Raw genomic sequence first — 20,096 nt, 5'->3', positions numbered from 1 at the left:
TTTCCCTATAGCCACCATCATTTTATCGCGATGTGCACAATATTTAAAAGCCTCAGATGACAACTGCTATTGAAGCTGTTGGATCAGTTAGTTGGTAGCTAGGACAGACTAGTTTAAATTTGCAAATATTTTATGTGCAGATTTTAACTCAAAGAAGTTTTGATCTTCTTCCAAAGCAATTTTAAAAGCAGTTTCGTCTTAGTTATACACAGTTCAGAATAGCAGTCAAAGTTATGGTAAAGTGAAATTAATATGTGTAATATTATATAACTATCACCGCAATGCTTCGTTTTTTAATACAGCTGATTTATTATAAAAGAGAAATAAATTGCAGTTGGTGTCAAAACAGCAGCTCGGATCTTTGCCATCCAGTCATATTAAATTTGTCACATAAAATGTCTAACATAAAGCTAAGGCCTAGACGTTTACACATGAATAACTCTGATATGTTTGTCAACCATGGATAGAAGATTGTGCAGACTGTACACCGTGTAAAAATACACTGGTGCTGACAACTCAACTTTTTCACTTGAAGTACCCTGAATAAGATGAAGGGATTAACATTACCCAATCTCCATTGGACCTATACACAGAGTATCTTGATAAAACACCTACACAGCCATGTTGATTTAAGATAGGGCTTATCACAGTAAATGTTTCATATATTGTTGATGGCCACTGCAGTTTAAAATCTATTACCAAAGTACTTGGAATATGTGGATATATTTAAAGCAATCTACTTTATCACTGAACAGATTCAAATAATATGTACCATTACTTTGTTTACATACCGGTACATGTATCTTTAACATGTGTCTCTTAATTTTCCGCAATTTTGAGACCCTTGAGAGAACATTTACATAAGTATTGTCTCTGGTATTCATTATCATTGTATATAGTCTTCATAACAGGTAAAAAAAGCAGTTGTTGACAAAAAATTCAATTCTCAGTTAGGCTGTATATATGCTCAAGTATTTGCATTTTGCAATACCTTAAGTTTGCATCTTGTAAATCTAAATATCCTTATCAATTAAAATCTTTTAAAATTATAGCAACGCTTTAAAAAAAAAAGAAAAGAATCTTACAAAACTTAAGAGTTAGCTAGAACTTCATACAAAAGTTTTCTTTATATTCTGCAGAAAGAGTTCCTTTGAAAATTATAGTACTTGTTGTGTATAATTGCATGATTCAATCCAGATAAAAAAAGTTCATGATCTAACAGATAAGATATGTGACTACGGAACTTTCAGAAGCAAGTGCATTTGAACTCCATGGAGGACTCAGGTTTAAATTATTTTTATGACAGTGCTTCCACTCAGGTATTTTGTTTATTCTTCTATTTAAAGAAGTTTTTTATCAGACCACATCATGAAGTGAATATACAACGAGTGAATAAGATAACATCAAAATCCCTTCCCAAATTACGCAATGTTAACGTTAACATTGCAACATTCGAAGGCGCTCTCCTGCTGTTACCTTTATTCAGTATATATACACTAAACTTTCTATCACGACATTCTACACCATTAATTCAGCTATACTCTGCCTGACTTGACATAGAAATCAGAAAATTACCCAGTACACTGTCCAAATTTGTATGGGGAAGGGTTAAGGTGAGGCCTCACAATTTATTCTTTTATGATTCAGAAAAATAACACACATAGCTTAAGGAATTTAGGTATGCATATATTATATTCACCCTGAATAGAATTATATGTGTATATTGAGAGTATAAAATATTATAAAGCTGTGTTGTTGTTCACGTATTAACCCCAGTGCAGCTTTAAGTCTCTTATTCTATGAGAAAAGAAAAAATCACTCAATAGTTTGTTGAATTTTAAGCTTTTGAGAGATACCGTTCTGGTACTCCTGCTAATGACGGCAAAGGGATTTACCTAGATTTAGTCAGCTAAACAAGGTATTGAACAAATGATATCTAGATGTATTACAATTGTCAATATAATATTTATCTAACAATTATCTAGATGCATTACAATATTGTCAAATATTTATCTAACAATTATCTTGATAAATTACAATGGTCTAATTAATAGTCTAACAATTGAACTTCAATTTTTTATCAGCATGGTTGTTCACTGTGAATTCCTGGACCATCATTTCAGGGATCAATGTATAATCCTTTCTTACTCTAAGAGATATTGTAATTTAAGGTTTGCACAAACTTGAATCTACCTTCTCTATCGTTATAAAAAATTGAGAAAAAAAATTTCACCAAGTTTAACCAATTAAGTTCTAAAAAATATTTCTGAAATTTTTCACATATAACTGCATGGGATGAAACTCTATTTCAACAAGGTTCAATGTCCTTTAAAGAAAATTTTGTGGCAATTTTAAGTTTAGTTGAATTGGGTAGCGTGGGATTTGCCAAAATTACAACAATGAAGAACATACTAGTATTGTCAGAGAACATACAGAATTAATCTGTATATACAAGGTTTACAGGAGACAGAATTACTCACTTGGTTGTAGCAAACAGAAACATTGTGTAATCATCAGATTACAAACCTCATCTCAACCATGTCTTTCTTTGAATAAAGGCTTTGTCTCTCATTTTTTCTTTGTCTCAGAAAGTAAAGTCTCAACATGTACTTCATGGGTACTGACCAAGACTTTTTCAAACATTAAAATCAAAAGCTATCAATGCAAAATTTTTGGGGGGTAGGACTTTGCCGCTTATAGTTATACAGATTAAATTCAACATCCAAATCATGACTTTAATATTATTCATTCTTAGATGTATCATCCTTTAAGTTTAGATATGGCCCAAAGACACTTCAAAATAAGACCTCTTTTTGCTCATAAACATTGTTTATAAGTTCAATATCTAAACCAACCTAGTCCGTCATAAGATGCAAGAATTCCAATTCTACTAGTGTCATATAAAAAAATGTATTTATGTTAATGTTATTTACATATCCTTCAGAGTTTAAATGTAGGAATTGAAGCTGACTTTGGATTTCCGAGTTTTGTTTTGTTTGTAATTGTAATTCAGTTATATTTGCTATAAACAAGGAATCATAAAAAGCATGAAATCAACCACTATATAGACGATTTTTTGAGAAAGTTTTTGATGAGAATGTATTTAAAACCATCACAAACAACCAGTGATAGACAAAGAGTGTTAGCACTCGTTGGTTATATGGACCTGAAATGAGTTAGAAAAGGAAAGGAAAACTATAGAGACATTAACGTATATAGAGGTTAATAACTGTTGATTCTTAATTAAACATAATTTAAAATATCAATGTAAAATTGTGAGAAGCACTGTCAACATCTCTGATTAAATCAACTACGGTAAATATTGGCTGTTTGCAATTTTTGTATTTCTCAATCCGATAAGAAATGGCGGATTTATAGAATTTTTAAAATATTTGAGTTAAAAATATAATTACAGTTCTAAAGTGTCATGAATTCATGATGTATCAAATATAAAATAACCTCTTCACTATCCCTGAAGATTAAGCAAGGGTTAGCTCAAATACCCCATGCTGCTCTTCCCTTGACAATACTACAACTTATAAATGGCAGGATACACATTTATATTAAAATACAAAAATAATTTAACATAAGGGACATAACTCCCAAAAGATTCTGCAAATACCTGGTATGCACATCATTCTATACTTTTGTCTTTAACAACAACTAAAGAGCAAAAATTTACAGAAAAATAATTGAAATTTCCTGATAATATTCACATGCACAAACTGCATTCTAAATACATGTACCAACAATGTTTCTCAAATTTCCTGGTTATACAGTAAAACTTGACTAATTCGGCAGAGGGTGGTTCTGAAAAATTTGGCGGGATCAGGCAACATCCGGTTTGGTGGACATTTTTGCATATTAATTGTAGTATTTAATGCAGTAGCTCTTGATCATCTATTCTTGCAACATTTTTAATTCTTCTGAAATATATTAGACCTCCTCGTCGTGAATACCATGCCGATTTTCTTTTTTATTTTTGATTTGGAAAACAATTATTGCATAACGGAAAACGTACAATAGAAATACTTTTTCAATCAAACTATCATAATTATATATTGATAAATTTTCAAACACTTGATTAACCTAAGAAATCAGACACGAGACAAGTGTATGATTCACCGGAAATCGTTAAGGTGGTATGGGACATCCGTTGACATTAATGTGGATTAAAGTACATTATTATAAAAATACTTTCACTGGTTTAGATTTTTTAAATTTCACAATATCTAACCAAAAATATGTTTTAAAAATTTTTTGAAAGTTGAAAATTTTAAAATCCCCAGCAGTATTCAAACTCATGACTTGCAGATTCATTGTGAACCCTCTGACCCACTGCACTAAGCTGTAAGGTGACAATTTTGGGAGAGTAACTATTTTTAAATTACACACGATTTTATTGTTTATTTCAATAAAAATCACAACATAGAGATGTCCCATACCACTTTAAACAAACAATGACCATGCGGCAAGTCAAAGTGTTTACGTAATGGCGAGAACTGTTTTGGTTGTATTTGGCTGTATTATGAACAAAAGGCCAATAGGCCTTAACGGTCACCTGAGTAGCATATAACCCATACACAAACTTGTCAACGAGTCTCATATATTCATTTAATTGGGTTTCATTCTGGAGTAGAAAAATTATAAATTTGTAATGACAACCACCTCCCTGCCTGAAATCTTTAAAAAAGAACTGTGAACCTATAATTTTGGCAAAAAACTTAAAGATCTGGTCTACAAAATCATCAATTCAGTTTTCCTTTCAGTTGTGTGGGAGTAAAGAAGATAATTTTCAAACATTACATGCATTAACACCTATACATTCATTTTGGCCCTGCCCTAGAGTAAAAACCCATACTCCAGGGGACATGAAATTTAAAATTTTAGTTGAGGGCTTCCTGGTAAACATAATTATGAAGTCAGTTTTTCATACAAATGTGTGAGAATAGAGAAGATTTTAAAACATTATATGCATTAACACTATATTGCCATATTCCCTCCCCCCACCCATGTCCTGAACCCCTGACCCAGGGGCTATGAATTTCACAATTTTGGTAGAGGGCTTCATGGACATCATAATCATGCATTTAGTTTTTAACATATATATATAGGAGTAGAGAAGAACATTTTCTAAGATTTAATACATTTTTACTACATGGTCATATTGGCCCCATCCTAGAGCCTGAACCCATGACCCAGGGGCCATGAATTTTAAAATTTTGGTAGAGGGCTTCATGGACATCATAACCATGCATTTAGTTTTTAACAAATATATATGGGAGTAGAGAAGAAGATTTTCTAAGATTTAATACATTTTTACCATATGGCCATATTGACCCAACCCTAGAGCCAGAACCCCTGACCCAGGGGCCATAAATTTGGTAGAGGGCCTCATGGACATCATAACCATGCAACCAGTTTTTTCCTCACACGCGTGGGAGTAGAGAAGAAGATTTTTGAAAATTTGGCTTTTTTTGCATATTTGGCTCTACTTTTGGTGCCCCGGGGGTGGTAGAGCTACGAATTTCACAATTTAGATTCCTCTTACAATAGAAATGCCTCATACCAAAAATGGTAACAATTGGCCTTGTAGTTTTTAAGAAAAGTTTAATAATGAAAATTGTGAACGCACGACGCATGTCGCACCACGACGGACGAAAACGGATAGCAATAGGTCACCTGAGTTTACTCAGCTGACCTTAAAACAGGGAAGAGTTTAATGCAAAGATAGAAACATATATTTATTATAAATTATGAAAATCACAAAAGTACTGAAAAGATCCGTTTAATATGGGTAGGGTTCACAATCGTAATGGCATACACTAAGGAAATCATATGGGTATCACAAGTTAATTGCGACAAGTCAACAGGTGGCTGATTAGATTACGTAATGGCGAGAACTGTTTTGGTGCAGGGAACAATGGATATCCAAATACACAGGAATTAATAAACTTTAAGAATGTGGCATTTTGACAGAATAAAATGTAACTCTGTAAGTGTAACCATACAACGTGCATTACATGTACATACGTTATCGGCAGTGTTACTTCCGCGGTATCCAGAATCATGTTTGGATTTATATTCACTGTTGTTTAAATCAAGTTCAAGTTCAAGTTCTTTGTTCAAAGAGACAAATATCTCATAGGTTATACATGTGAACATATTACATATTAAATACTGTACAATAAGCCATACAAATTTAAGTGTACATGTTATAATCAGTTTTGATTATTCACATTAAGAGTTCGATGCTTGTTTGCATAATATAAATATTTCCCTTAATTACATAGTTATTTAGTATTAGAAGTAGATAGTAACTGTATTACTTTATAGACACTTGGTTTTCGGTCTATGGTTTTCGGGAAAAGTATTTTTTAATATCAAATACATAAATCAATAGCAAGGACTGTAAAATTGATCGATAATTGAGCAGTAATTACCCCACATGATAAGGCTGATCGATAACTGGCTGGATTACGGGAAATAGCTCTCACTAATCATAAGCAGTCAGTTCTTTTCATCGCGACTGGTTTACAGAATAGACAAGATCCGGATTGCACAACACGTTTTAAACATAAAATGATAAGAAAAATTTCAAAGGACTGAATAATTTCGCCAGATTGGACAACATGCCAGAATGTACAACATCCGCATTCAACAAGTTTTACTGTATGCACATCTACACATTGCACACTTAATACATGAACTTTTCTGCAGCAGTTTCAGAGGAGTTGCGCTCTTTCTTTTTATATTCAATATATGGCAAAAATCCCAAGCCTAAAAGGGCCAAATTTCCCAGGAAAATAAGAATCAAAATTTTCTAGCAATATTCACATCTACACATTGGATCCTAAATACCTACAAAGTTTTACAAAATTCTATGCAACAGTCCAAGAGGATCAAGTTACACTGACAAACTGTCCAATACTATACAGTAAAACACGCCAATAATGAAATGGCAGGAAGGGCAGTTTGGCTTTGTTATACATTTGTAATTCATTATATCAGTCAAGTTTACATGAAATAAAGTTACTATAGGGAATGAAAGTCACTTCGCTGTAAGCGTCAATTCATTATATTGTTCGCTATAACAATGTTTTACTGTATTCAATATATGGCTAAAATTTTAAGTTCAAAAGGGCAGAAATTCCCAGAAATATAGAGGAATTGGATTTTCCAGCAATATTCACATCTACACATTGTCCTAACTACCTACAAAGTTTTAAGAAATTCTGTGCAGCAGTCAATGGTAGTTGCACTGACAATAAACAAGACTGACTGACAAACTGATGGGACAAAAAACATTACCAGTATACCCTCCTCACTTGTTGTGTGGGGTTAAAAACCCTGGCATTCAAAGGAATGATGAAGATTTGTGATTTTACATGGGAAATAAATGGTTGAATCTGGCTCAATACAACTCTTACCTCGGTGTAGTCTGGCTCAATAGTCTGAAGAGTTCTGTTGAACAGACATTCTACCACATCTAGAAAACCAGCAGTTACGTCTACCGTCAAACAATGGTGGGTAGGGGCTGTTCTCTCAACAATCTCTATATTCACCGGTTTACCTATCAACCTTTAAAAATCAACGTCCATGCAGTTGCATTTAAAAAGTTTTAATTTAAAAAGCATTGATCACCACTTTGGCAAAGCTCTAAATAATGGAACTCTACACACATTGCATCAGCTTCTCAAATCAGCACAAAGTGTTTTTTAAAAACATGGTTGTCTTGTTTATAAATACAAAATTAAAAATAGCTAAAAAGGGCAAAAACTGTTCCAATCCAGTTTAAATGAGTATAAATACTATGCTATTATATAGTCATTCCTTTTCATACAATTTCTAATATTAAGTATAAAGATTAAACAGAATTGTCATCATCATGTGAAATTCTGCAGTGTAAAAAAATTGCAGAGTCCTTTAAAAAGGGCCATATTTAGGTTCTAAACCTTTCTATATTTTTTATCAACTAGTTCATCAAACATTACATATCATAAATGCGTCGAGGTAACAAACCTGAGATGGTCCTGAGGCAATGCCTCTGCGAAGGCAGCACGTAAGGCCTTCACCTCTCCTCCACTCGCCGCACTGAACGAGTGCATCTTCTTGAAATATTGGGCTGCAATGTCCTTCATCTGATTTTTGTTGTTGGCTTTGGCACTGGAAGATAGGTCCACTTTCTGGGACGGGTTTTCGTGGAGAAGAGCAACAGAGAAGAAGACTGCCCTTAGGTGATACCTACAAAGCTCTGCTGAAGGGTCGTCCAGGAAACGCTGAATAGAATCTAAAAAACAAAATAAATTTAAATCACTTTGTACAATCTGTAATAAATATATATTATCATACCATAACTAAATCCTTGAAAGAGAGTATGGCCCTTCATTTAAACAAGAGGCCCAAAGGCCATGACAGTCACCTGAGTACAATAGCCCTTAGATGGACCTGTCAGGGAGTCTCAAAACGGTTTGGGGGGGGGGGGGGGTGCAAGGGGTCAAAGGATAGGAGGAATATCTATACCTAGCTCCAGGGGCAAATCAAAACCCCCAAAAAAGACTTTCTACAGTACTTCTTGAACCCTGCCTAGAATCATGATATATGTAACACTAATAACATATACCCAGTAACAATTTCATACATCTCTGTTATTCTTTGTAAAGTGTATCTTCTAGTACACTCAAATTAACATATCCTATGATATTAATAGACAAATTTATTTTGACCCTTAAACAACCGAAAGATAAATGCTTCAGATTATGTATGATATTCTAAATACCGGGTAAGCTGCCGTTTACATATACCGGTACATAAAAGAAAATGTTTCAGGTCACTTATCTGCTACTTTGAGAGAAATATATTGTATCTACAATTTAGAAACAGTGCCTGATGTAAGCAATAACAATCTGTGGTCAAATTATGACAGACAATCTTCATATGACCGATCAACAACGAACTTTGTATTTTGAAACTACATGCACGCTATTTATTTGCTCCACCTTTGTAAAATTTACCCGAAACTGAAAGTTCTGGGTTAAGGGACTTGTCAAATAATGAATGTTAAAAAAAATGCATGTAATGTCCAGTAATATTGCTAAGACCTATCTCAGAATCATCTGTCATTTGTAATTGAGCCCACTTTATGTAATGACTGTTTATGTGTGTTGTACCCAAATGTACAATTTTTTTTGGATGGTTGTAGGAAGGAGGTCAAATGGTGAAAGTTGATTATAATGTTCTTTCATCCACTCCAGAATCGACAAGTGTCCCATACCACCTTAATAAGAAAAGGACGTAAAGGACATTATGAACATCATAATATTAATCAATTAGTTTATCTCCCACGATTGTGATAATACAGAAGAAAATATTAAATCAATATATTTTTAATATGTGGCCATCTTGTAACCAAGAGTCCTGAACCCTGTTCAAGGATTTATAATTTTCACATTTTAGGTAGAAAGCTTCATGAAAATCATAACCATGCATTAAGTTTATCTTCCACTATTATGGATGTGAAAAGAAGATTTTCTAAGATTTAATTAATTTTTTATTGCTTGGCCATATTCCCCCAACCCTGGGGCCTGAACCCTTGACCCTGAGGAGTCTGGAATTTCACATTTATGGAATAGGGCTTTATGGACATCATAACCATGAATTCATTTATTTTTTCAAATATTTATGGGAGTAAAGAAAAAGATTTCTTAAGATTTAATTTACTGTAAACAGAGAAATATTCCCCCTTGTTTTATTTTTGCCACTTCTGCTCTCGTTGTAGGTGAGCAAATTTAAGACTGGGCAAATTCAAATGGTTCAAATTAATTTTCAGGTAACCTAAAAACTTGAAAAGCATTGGTTAAGAAGATAGCATAGACTACAGAATGGTAAGTTTCTGAGATGGAAATCTTCGACATGCATGTGGTACATAATTACTTATCTCTACACTTTAGCATTGCATGCAAAGGAGAGAAGTACCATAAAATTTAACTGCGAGGGAGCTCATACCGGTAGTCGTAAATGAGCATGGTGTATAATTTGCTGACAAAAGATTCTACCATTTTCTGGCCGCTAATGCAACTTTTCCTCATTAAGGGTTTTGTCTCTTTACATGATGGTAAGTATATTGCTGTGCAAGTTTGCTTTTTTAATTCATTACTCCAATATGAAAGGAGAGGATCTGGATTGCTTTCATGTATAAAGAAAATAAATAAACCATTAACCTTAAGTAGTTCTTATAAATATGGAAAAAAAGTATCATTAGCAGATACTAAAAAGAGTTATCAACGATAAAAGAATCTCCAGTTTATGAAATTACATTATATTGACATGCACTTGTGACCAACTTACTGGTATAAATAACAATGTCTCTAACTAACGAGCACAAAGGAATTCAAACTGTGAAGAACATCATGGGTCAAAATGCTTCTGTAGTGACGCATCCCGAGATTGTCAAAGAAAGGATGAATCGCCTGCCTTTGGGGATATTCATTCTATTTCTATGTGTTGTAGGAATAGTAGGAAATTCTTTAGTCCTGAACATTTTTCGTAAAATTCAATACGATTCTACGTACAAAATCTTTGTCTTTATTTTGGCTTATTTTGATCTAAGCACCTCTTTTGCGCATCTCATGAAAGAGGTAGAACAGCTGTGGTTTCCATCATACGATACCAGTGACATAGAATGCAGAGTTACCTACTTCACCGCTTACATTGTGAGCACTACATCTTACTGCATCATTTTCGTCATTGCAATCGAGAGATACCGGAAGATATGCCATCCATTGAAGTCCCAGATGTCCGTTTCTTTCGCAAAACGCATCTGTCTTGCTTGTTTTGGTTTTGCATGCATGTCTGGTCTCCCATTTCCATTTATGGTTGGCAACTGGTACACGAAAATGGAAGGACGTACCATTTCCCAATGTATGATTGGAAACGTAGGTGAACGCAAGGTTTGGCCATTTATTTACAACCTTTCCAACCTCACAACATCTGTTCTCTTAGCCATTATTGTAGTATGCCTCCAGGTAATCATTTGGAAGACAATTCTGGCTCAAAAAGCGGCAAGAAAAAAATTAAGAGATGGTCAAAATTTTGGTAATAAGAATCAGGATGCAACTTCAAAAGAAGGCAAAGCTGCTCGGCGAGCTGCGAAAGATGACAACGTCAAAATAACACTTACGTTCTGCATCATAACGGTTCTTCTCATTGTCAGCTACTTCCCTCTTGTCACGATAAACACATTGGTTGCGTATAAGAATTATTACGACCCTTACATTGCTATTGATAGATCCACCTATGTTTTGTTTGGTGTGCTTGCACATTTTGGTGCAATTAATAGCATTCTGAATCCTTTTGTCTACTTCTTTAGTGACAATAGGTTTAGAGATTTGTTTAAAGAAATGCTTTGTTAAAATTTAGATTGCTAATATTGGTGTCAATTTGGGTATTGCTATTTTATCTCCCATGTAATTTGTCATGCATTTGTATCAATTTCTTGTTAATTTTTGTGTTGTACACATGTCATATTTGTTTATTCTGATAATAATCTTCATGAGAAGACAAAACACTTTTGATTTAAGTGCTTAATAAGCACATATTTCTATTCTATAAGGAAGCACTGTTGAAAAGTACATATACAAAGTATATGAATTTTTTATTGAATTGTTTACATGTATTTTATTTATAGGCAAATGAAAAGGCAAAAGATCATGCAATTAACCATGAGTGGAATTACTTCATTGTTAAGTTACAGATTACTACTAAGTATATGTTTTCTTATAATGTCAAGTTATCTTGTATGCAAGGTTTGATATTAATAAGTTTTGTAAATGTGATTTAATCATCTGTAAATAAATATTAACCTTCTCCTCCCAAATAAAATATTAATCAAATACAATAACAATGAAACGATGCAGTGTTTAAAGTAGATTATTTTTTATCATCTAATGTATTATATCAGCTACTGTAAATATTTTGATTAATGCAGAACTTTTTCAAAGAGTTTTTTGCAATGTTTCCTTTGCCATGTTCCTTGAAATGAAAGGGCCATAGACTGATGCCTGTTGTCTGTCATTTGTAAGTGATTTTGTTGTACAGATAGACTGTTGATTTAATAAATGTATGTGAACTGCAAGTTTGCTTAAAGTATTTTTTGGTAAATGTAAAATGTAATCCTTTCTCATGAGAAGGCTAAAGATTGAAACATTTCAAGTGCCATATACAGAGAGAGAGAGAGAGAGAGAGAGAGAGAGAGAGAGAGAGAGAGAGAGAGAGAGAGAGAGAGAGAGAGAGAGAGACAGACAGACAGACAGACAGACAGACTGACAGAGCAGGCAGTGCAATAAAAAATGTCATCTTGTGAAAGATTTTTTGCTGTTTAAAAACAGTGTAACATCGTGTAGTTTACGATTTCATTCTAACCCACCAAATCTTGCAAGATCCTAGAATGGCATGAATAGTGCACATCTTGGGATCTATTGAGTGTACATAAGGACCTACTGACTACTGTAAAAGTATTATATTTGGCTTTGTATTCTATTTAATGTTTTTGGTGGAAAACAGATTCCGCTAAATCAAGTACAGCAAAAAATGTAAAATATGTAATAGATTCTTGTTTTTCTTGTTTATTTCGATAAACAATAAGTCACAATATGGAAGTGTCCTATACAACCTTAAATTATTATCAGCTAAAAATTACGCATTAGGTTATGTTTTGTTTTCTTGCAATGATATTCTAAAAGATCATATTGTGTTTGATAAACATAAATAGCATACACTTTTTCACATCATGTTTGTTTATAAGCAAAAGCAATTGAAGCCAACTGAAATGTTATTATAATACATGTACATTGTCCTCCATTTTATAAATCATTTTCATTCCTAGCTGGTACATCTTAATGCATTGAACCAGATTAGAGATCATTCTAAAGAAGTATTTTTGCTGCATACACAATGTAAAACAATGAAAAAAAAGGAAGGATGCAGTTTATGTCATATTTGGATAATTAAAATCTTCATTTGTACTTAATGAGTAAATTGTCAAAAGGAAAAAATTTAATTGAAAGCATTTCAAACAAACCCTGCACAATATTTTTTTAAAAAGTGTGTAAATATCAATGATATTAACACACTTTGAAAAAAATTTCAAAGTGTGTTGACATGGTCCCACTTTTATTTGACTTTTGCAAACATCAATTCATTAATAGGAATGTGGAGCCTCCGAGGAGGGTGTATATAGCATGAGTCAGAAGAATCTAGAGTTATCTGTACCCTACCTCTAGATACCCCTCTAGGGGCTAAAAATTGTGAACTTTTGGTAAAAAGAGACCTGCAGACCTTTTATAACAAGAAATCTGTGAGCCAATGCTCACTAGTAATACCCCCACTCTGACGTGAATATACAAAAATAAGTAAAATTGACATCTGTTGAAACAGATAATTTGAAATCTGATTGGTTCAGAATAAAACCCATCAAAAAGCATGACTAAACAAAGAGTGTGTTAAAATTTTAAGCATCTGCAATGAATAGTTGCTAAGAAATCTTTGACGAATATCTGTTTGAAAATTTAGGCCAAAAAATAAACAGTCATCATTTAATAGGAAGTTGATGTTTGATTGGTACAAAAATGGATCCCACCATATGCCAAGTCTTAACAAACAGTGTGTTAAAATTTCAAGCACCTGTGATAAATAGTTGCTCAGAAAAATGTGATGGAAATTTTTGTTACGGACAGACAGACAAGGGTAACACAGTATACACCCCTCTCCTGTAGAGTGGGACTATAATTATTCAGTTTCATTTATAATGCACACTGACACAACATGCATGCGGTTTATTGCTACTAGTATACAATGCAAAGAATGGTCATAACCATAATCAGCTAGCAGCAGTGTTTCGAATCAAAGCCAAATTATCCAGTCTGATAAAACATTATTACCGGCATTTTGGTTCTGGAGAAGAAAATTTCTGAATTTCCTCACCGAATCTTTACTCCCTTTTAATTATCTCCCCTTTGAAGGGGAACTGGCCCTTGATTTGAGCAAGCTTGAAAGTTCACCCCAAGGATACTTTGTGCCAAGTGTGGTTGAAACTGATCCAATGGTTCTAGGGAAGAAAAATTTTTAAACACCGAACAATTTTCAGTATTACCTGATTATCTCCCCTTTGAAGAGCAAATGGTCCTTTATTTGAACAAACTTCAAAGTCCTTCCCCTATGAGTGATTTTAATTAATAAGTTGAAGTTCATATTGGATCAGTGGTTCTGAAGAAAATTTTTGAAATATTCCCCAAGGGTGTTTTTTGCCAAGTTTGGATAAAATTGGCACAATTGGTCTGGAGAAGTGGATGAAAAAAGCAAAGCGTATGGTGCCAATGATGATGACAACAATGACAACGATGACAGACATCGGGTAAATTTTGATTAGAAAAGCTCACTTGAGCCTTTGGCTCAGATGAGCTAAAAGGAATTGCTCTACAGTGTATTATATATTGAATTTGTAAAATTTCAGTTCCATTGTACAACATGTATAATTAAGTTGGAGTCATAAAATAAAAGCAAAAATTCATACATTTATAAATGGATATTGGATGTTGAGTCAGTTGTACTCACCTTTTGCAGCTTTCCCATCTTTTCTTGGCCCTGATCGTGTGGCTGCGATAAATAAAATCATTATTAAAACAGATCGAAAAAATAGTGAAGAACCCAAAGTAAAATTTCATTTAATCAGATCCTTTGATCTACTTCTATAGATTGATCACTACACAAGATTCTTAAGTCACCCAAAAGAAGGTCACTTTCAAATGTACTTCAGATATCAACCTCAAAAAAGTTAATACCACAATAGAATATCAATTTCAAACAAGAGGCCCATATGCCACATCGCTTGTCTGAGCAACAATAACCATAATAAACAATAACTGGATGATTTTAAAGTCACATCAAATATTGAGCAATGCATTTCTCAAGAAGATCTTAAACAAATGTTCATAACAATATAACCCTACATCAAACCATGAACCCCTTGTGTGTCGCAAAATTGCAGGTGCCACAGTATAAACACCTGAGAATCAACAAATGTCAAGATGCTAACGTATGAATAATACCATAAATCGTAACATTTGAGTTTTTGAGAATCATCAAATTCATTTTTTATGTTATAATTCACCAACCCCCTTCCCATTGTGTCCTCATTCTATCCCTGGGGATCATGATTTGAACAAACTTGAATCAATATTACCTGAGAATGCTTCCACACAAGTTACAGCTTTTCTAAACAATTGGTTTTTGAGAAAATGATTTAAAGATTTTTAAAGATATTTCTCTATATATTCCTATGTAATAATTTGACCCCTATTGTGGCCCCCTAGCTTCTGGGATCTTGATTTAAATAAACTTAAATATAAATTACCTATACATGCTTCCACACACGTTACAGCTTGTCTGGCCTATTTGTTTTTAAAGAGAAGCTTCTTAAAGATTTTTCCCAATATATTCCTATGTAAAAATTTGACTCTCCATTGTGGCCAAACCCTACCCGAGGGAACATGATTTGAACAAACTTGAATCTACTTTATCTGAGGATGCTTCCATACAAATTACAGCTTTTCTGGCAAGTAAATTTTTTGAGAAGATTTTCAAAAAATACCAACAATTTTTTTTTAATTCTTAATCATCTCTCCTTCAAAAGGAGCATAGCCCTTTATTTTTAACCAAACCTTCACCTCAATAATGTTTTGTGCCAAGTTTGGTTAAAATTGGCCCAGTGGTTCTGGAGAAGAAGTCATAAAAGTAAAAAGTTTACAGACGGACAGATGCCCCAGGTGAGCTAAAAACTACTACATTATCCAGATAATATCTTGGTTTACTGGTAGCTGCCCGAGATATGGATAATATTCACTGAGGGAAAAAGGTAAGGTAAAGATATGGATAATATTCACAGAGGGAAAAAGGTAAAGTAAAGATATGTATAATATTCACAGAGGGAAAAAGGTAAGGTAAAGATATTGATAATATTCACAGAGGGAAAAAGGTAAGGTAAAGGTATGGATAATATTCACAGAGGGAAAAAGGTAAGGTAAAGATATTGATAATATTCACAGAGGGAAAAAGGTAAGGTAAAGGTATGGATAATATTCACAGAGGGAAAAAGGTAAGGTAAAGATATTGATAATATTCACAGAGGGAAAAAGGTAAAGTAAAGATATGTATAATATTCACAGAGGGAAAAAGGTAAGGTAAAGATATTGATAATATTCACAGAGGGTAAAAGACATGGTGAATATTGCTCTTCTCGAGAAGCTTATCTTTTTCATTACCATCGCTACAACCAATTAACAAAATGTGTGTGTTAAGGGGAGTGGATATTTCTTTACTTACTGGTTACAGTGCTTCCAGATCTGCCTGAAGCCAAGCTAAAGTTACTGTTGACTGATGATTCCATTGGGTCAGGAGCCAGTGAAAAATACTGCTCATCCCCTACAAAAAGAAATGTGATGTCAATGTTAAATCAAATGATCAACATCATTAAAAATGATCAGCTAAAAGAAATGATATGTAAATAATGAATCAGATGACATGAAGCTTAGATTGCTCAGTTAAAATTCCCACTTGAGAGTCACTAATAAATCCCTGAGTGGTTCTTGGTTAAAGATCTCACCGAATCTTTCTCTATTAAGAAATTGACTATTTTACATTGAAAATCTGCCTCTACAAGACTCCTTTATCAGAGAAGAGTTGACAGTTTCACAATGACAAATTACCAATGGAATGTGTCATGATGTCTTGGAGATCCGTGGCAGTCAGTGTGTCCATGTGGCTGGGGTGGAAGCGGTCTGAGTGGAGCTGTCTCTGTAACTCCGTCTCCACCTTCCTGTAATCCTCCTCACTCATTGGCTTACTTTTACTCCTCGCCCGCTCCCTGCCCTCGTTGCTGGATTCTAAACAGAAGAAAACTTATCAACATGGTTCCATTATATAGGTACAAAGTGAGCCACACTATACATGTAACATGTATATATACTAATAAAAATTGTGTATATTTACTTATTAAGTTGTTTTAATTTCATGCCCAGTACATCTAATATGTCAAATTTTAGGTCGATTAACATTAAATTCAAAATAGCAAGGTTAACCCCATTGGGCCTGTAATATATGATACTTGATATTGTTTGATCCCTAGTTTGGCACATACCGGTACACTGTGTTAAGGAATCCCCCACTATTAAGTATCAGCCTACATTTTTTTTTTTTAACTATTTCCACAAACAATGTAAACATGTGCATGACAATAGGCGTTTTCTGGTATTCAGTTCCTTACTTGGCGACAGGAAGCCATTGACAAGGTCAAGGACAGCGTGGAACTGTGTGGGACTCAGCAACAAATGGAGTCCTCCAACTTCCAGCTCAATTTCCACCTAGAACATACAAAACTATAGCTAGGACCCTTAAAATGGTTTTATTCAAGATAAGACATCTGCACATTACTGTAACTTTTTCCCCAGGAAAGCCCCATGTGTTTTGGGTATGCCCAGTTACTCAACTTTTAATATTATTATGAAGCTGTTCATGTCATGACACTTTTGAATTTTCAGCATATTTATTCAACAAACTTATTTTTTTTAAGGTTAAATAATTTATATAAAACTGCCTTTTTACATCACTACGGTTTACACATGTTTGCTATTTACTGTAAAGGAAATAAAATGCCAGTTTTCTATAACTTAAAATATCTTACTGTGGCACAAGCAGACAAGAGGCCCATGGGCCACAAATCGCTCACCTGAACAATAGTCCTTGTATCATTTTATTTCGAAAGCGTTTATTATGAAGTGGACTCTGAATACATATTGTAAAACTAATATATTTCAAGATTTTGCCATATATCAAACAATACATAAAAAGAAGAAACAATTTTATCTTTGGCATGTTTTTATTTATAGTTATTTTACACATCAAATGACACTGAATTTTAGCTCTAAAATACCCATTTGCAGTAAAAAGAATCCCAATTTCACTGAAAAAAATGAAAAATATTCGTTAAATAATTAAAAGATGATATTGGCATCTGTTTTATATTTCAATCATTAAAAGCTTCTTTATCGATTCAACAAATAAAAATATTGCAGGTGTGATGAGGATATTCGGCATGTTAGATTTTGCATTCTCATCGATCATCTGTCCTATAGACTAAACTCAAAAAACATGGAAATTCTATATCTAGTTGATAAAGTCTATTAATGATTCCTAATTTTTTTCCATAACCATTTCTTATCTTTTATTCCAACTGTGTGTTTGTGTATCAAAACTTCGTAAAAACTAAGATCCACACCTTTTTGAAGTTGTTTGAATTTATGATCTTTGATCCCGATCACTTGGATCCCGATATGTGAGTAATTGATGTCGGGATCGAAATTCCAAAAAACAAAAAACTAGTCGATAAACATATACATGTGTTTCCAGAAACTTATCATGGATATGTCTTTTTTCTTTATTTTTTTTTGAATACTTCTATTTATAAAAAAATGATTTAAACAATTTAGAATCTGCACTATCTTGGAATGATTGCATAGTAATCTCACAAACTGTAGCACTGAAATTCTTAAAAAGAAGAGTTTAAAAACATTTTCCCCATTATACATGTATAAGTCTATGTTAAACTTTGAACATATTTTGGAGCCGTACGTAGTATTAGTCCGGGGATCCCGGTTTTCACAATTTAGAATCTACACTATCTTAGGGTACTTGTACAGTAATCTCACTCATTTTAGCACTGTAGTCCTTGAGAATACATTTTTAAAAACATTTCCCCCCATATATTTCTATGTTAAATTTGTCATTTTAAATCAACTTTGAACCCCTCTTGGGACCCCAGTATTGATCCGGGGATCGCGATTTTTACAATTTAGAATCTTCACTATATATACAAGCTTTGGTGTAAATATTGGCATATCTGGTGCAGTGGTTCTTAAGAAGAAGATTTTTTAAGACAGCTACCCAATTTTCGCAGTTTCGCAATTATCTCCCTTTTAAAAAGGGTTGTACATTTTATTTTAACAATTTAGAATCCCCTTCCCATAAGGATGCTTTGTACCAAGTTTGGTTAAATTTGGCTCAGTGGTTCTAGAGAAGAAGTCAAAAATGTGAAAAGTTTACAGACGGACGGACGACGGACAACAGGTGATCAGAAAAGCTCACTTGAACCTTCGGTTCAGGTGAGCTAAAAACTACAATTTAAGAAATTTACATTTTTTGTCCTAATAACAGGAATACTTACTATAACAATATACATATATATGTATATGGTATGTAATAACATATACAATTATGGACATCTTTAAAGGAAGTGAACATGAAAAAATTATCAAGGGCTAAAATTTGTCTGTTTGATGTGTATAATGATATCTGAAAACCATTTAGACAGAGCTTTCCTCAGTAAAAAGATATACCACTTTGAATAACTAATTCTTGCAATCCATGAGCGCTGCCATATTGTTAAAATCATTACCTCCCTGCTGGGTTATCTCTAAGCATCTAAGAGAGGGCAGCTTTGATGCTGCCGTCAGTAAGACACATTGCATTTTTACACACTGAGGTTCATTTATAGATATGTACTAAATCCTTGTCTTCTCATGACAATACACAAAAGATTTCTTCACATCAAGGCATATTTTTTCTTCTTAACTTTTATCAACTCTGTACATAAACACTGGCCTAGTTCCAACATTGACCCAGTCACCAGCAGCAATGTGGCTTATCTACGTCAGAGAACAAATGCATGCTGGGGAATAATGGATTACCTCCATAAACCTTTCACTGAGAGTGTTAAATTAATAAAATCTCTTGATAGAAATAAACAAAAAGGTAACAGACCTCATTTTTAAGTTTCAAAAGGCTTTTAAAATTTATCAAGCAACAATTATTTTTTTCATGTTCACTTCCTTTAAATAAATAAATTCTTGTTCAGTTTTTCATGATTATTTATCCCCGATTTCATTTTAGAGCCATATACATGTAATACTTGTGGACCCTAATAATGTGCATTATATTACCAGGTATTTTGAATATGTGCAAAACTTGTGCACTTCTTGTAATCAGTT

At 33.4% G+C, this 20,096-nt stretch overlaps 2 protein-coding genes across 2 annotated transcripts in view; one reads left to right on the top strand and one right to left on the bottom strand.

The window, feature by feature from the left end:
• The window catches only part of LOC128178824 (autophagy-related protein 2 homolog B-like), a 59,036-nt gene that overhangs the window by 35,452 nt on the left and 3,488 nt on the right, over positions 1-20,096 (bottom strand). The window contains exons 7-12 of the mRNA XM_052846186.1: positions 17,318-17,414; positions 16,761-16,937; positions 16,378-16,476; positions 14,611-14,652; positions 8,023-8,290; positions 7,431-7,581 (exon numbers count right to left, since the gene is read on the bottom strand). Coding sequence (XP_052702146.1) covers positions 7,431-7,581; positions 8,023-8,290; positions 14,611-14,652; positions 16,378-16,476; positions 16,761-16,937; positions 17,318-17,414 — 834 coding nt within the window. The remainder of the gene's footprint in view (positions 1-7,430; positions 7,582-8,022; positions 8,291-14,610; positions 14,653-16,377; positions 16,477-16,760; positions 16,938-17,317; positions 17,415-20,096) is intronic.
• On the top strand, positions 9,476-12,154 carry LOC128178826 (neuropeptides capa receptor-like). Its single transcript, XM_052846189.1, has one exon. It carries the CDS (start codon positions 10,362-10,364, stop codon positions 11,409-11,411), a length of 1,050 nt encoding a protein of 349 aa, XP_052702149.1. The 5' UTR covers positions 9,476-10,361; the 3' UTR covers positions 11,412-12,154.

Source organism: Crassostrea angulata, chromosome 3, assembly GCF_025612915.1.
Source record: "Crassostrea angulata isolate pt1a10 chromosome 3, ASM2561291v2, whole genome shotgun sequence".
NCBI classification, from domain to species: domain Eukaryota; kingdom Metazoa; phylum Mollusca; class Bivalvia; order Ostreida; family Ostreidae; genus Magallana; species Magallana angulata.
Note: the sequence above shows the minus strand (reverse complement) of the source record. Positions and strands in the feature narration are given on the sequence as shown.